The sequence below is a fragment of the Acanthamoeba castellanii genome, assembly GCF_000313135.1.
Source record: "Acanthamoeba castellanii str. Neff unplaced genomic scaffold scf7180000084609, whole genome shotgun sequence".
NCBI lineage: Eukaryota > Discosea > Longamoebia > Acanthamoebidae > Acanthamoeba > Acanthamoeba castellanii.
The window spans coordinates 3,143-4,585 of record NW_004457335.1 but is presented as its reverse complement, the minus strand read 5'-3'; the positions used below and the strand labels follow the sequence as shown (position 1 = coordinate 4,585).

Here is a 1,443-nt window from a genome sequence, read left to right as displayed (position 1 = left end):
TCGTGGTCGTGGCCGCTCTGGGCCGGCCCACCTGCGACCCCGAGTGCGACAGTGTGTCCGCTGTGTCGACATCGGACGCACTGCGATGTGTCGACAGGGCATTAGCGATGTGGAAGTAAATGGTGAGTGGTGGGAGCTGTACCTGCGATTGTTACGGCGTGCCCTTAGAGTCCCGTGGCCCATTTCCGAGCCGCTTCCCTTGCGCGATTTGACCTGGCTCGACTCGGTGCTGGTTTCCTGCGAGGTGGTGTCTTCGCTCGCCGGCTCCACCCACAGGCTGGGCTGCGATTGCAGCGACAGGGCGTACAACTCATCCTGCACACACGACACACGACACATGACACACGACGCGCGTGGTGGAGATATAAATCGAAGAAGAAAGTTGAAAAAAATCTGAAGCGGTGGCACCTACCTCGTCATACATGATCTCCATGGCGAGTGACGAGATGTACTGTTTGGCGTCCGGCTGCCCGGTCGAATCCAGTGTGTAGGACACGCTCTGGAAGGTTTTCACCTCGCTCACGCGCTCATAGAGCAAATTTACATACTTGCCGTTGATTGCGCCTGCGCCCAAGGACCCAGTCAGCTCTGTGTTGCGTGCGTGCGTGCGTGCGTGCGTGCGTTTCGGTGGTGGAGAAAAATACCGTCTGGCAGGTACTTCTGGTTGCCGTCGTTGATGAAGGTGAAGTCGCGCAGATAGATGCCAAAGTAGGGCAACACGGGCGTCTTCCGCTTCTTGAGTTCACGCCGGTAGTGCCTGAAGTTGTGCTGTGGGCTCATAAGCGTGTCGATCTCGCGCCACTGCTCCTTCGCCTTGTCCGACACCCGAGCCCACAGGCCCTTCAGCCGCTGCAGCGAGTTGTGATTGAGACCTGTGTGAAACGAGTACGTTTCAGCATCAACGTTAACGTGTGTTAGGTGTGTTGTGCGTGTGTGTGTGTGTGTGTGGTGCGTGAGGTGGCGGTATGCATGTGCAGGGTGATACCCGAGACGATCTCCATGAATGTGTTGAAGTTATTGAGAAGCAGGCACTGATTCGCCAGGCGAATGAACTTCTCTAGCACCTGCACCTGCAACTCGGCCTTTCTGGCCATCAGGATCTCCCGGGCCACCCAGTGTGCCACCTGAAAATTGGATAAAATTGGGGTTTCGGTGAGTCTCGAGCTTACGTCTATGGGCGTATACCAGGGGCTAATAGTGCGTACCATGTTGTACTGTGCGATGAGCGGCTCGAACAGTGAGTCGCCGTCCTGGTTCTTTACGGTGAGTAAACTGCGGAGGTCCACGTCCCTGAACAACTGAAACTCGACCACCGTGAACTCTCTGTGTTGTTACCACACGTGGTCAGTGGCAACGACACGACCAACGACACGTGCGGCAAAAACAATGTCAGACAGGAACGAACCTGGCGAGCGCGGGCTCGGGAATGTCCAAGAATTCAAC

General features: G+C 56.3%; 1 protein-coding gene across 1 annotated transcript; it reads right to left on the bottom strand.

The window, feature by feature from the left end:
- Positions 1 to 135: 135 nt before the first annotated feature.
- On the bottom strand, positions 136 to 1,208 carry ACA1_075620 (RasGEF domain containing protein; the record flags this gene model as incomplete). The annotated part of the gene is made up of 4 exons (XM_004335698.1): positions 136 to 315; positions 413 to 564; positions 645 to 872; positions 986 to 1,208. Coding segments are annotated over 4 exons (783 nt in total), but the record flags the coding sequence as incomplete, so codon positions are not given.
- Positions 1,209 to 1,443: the final 235 nt, after the last annotated feature.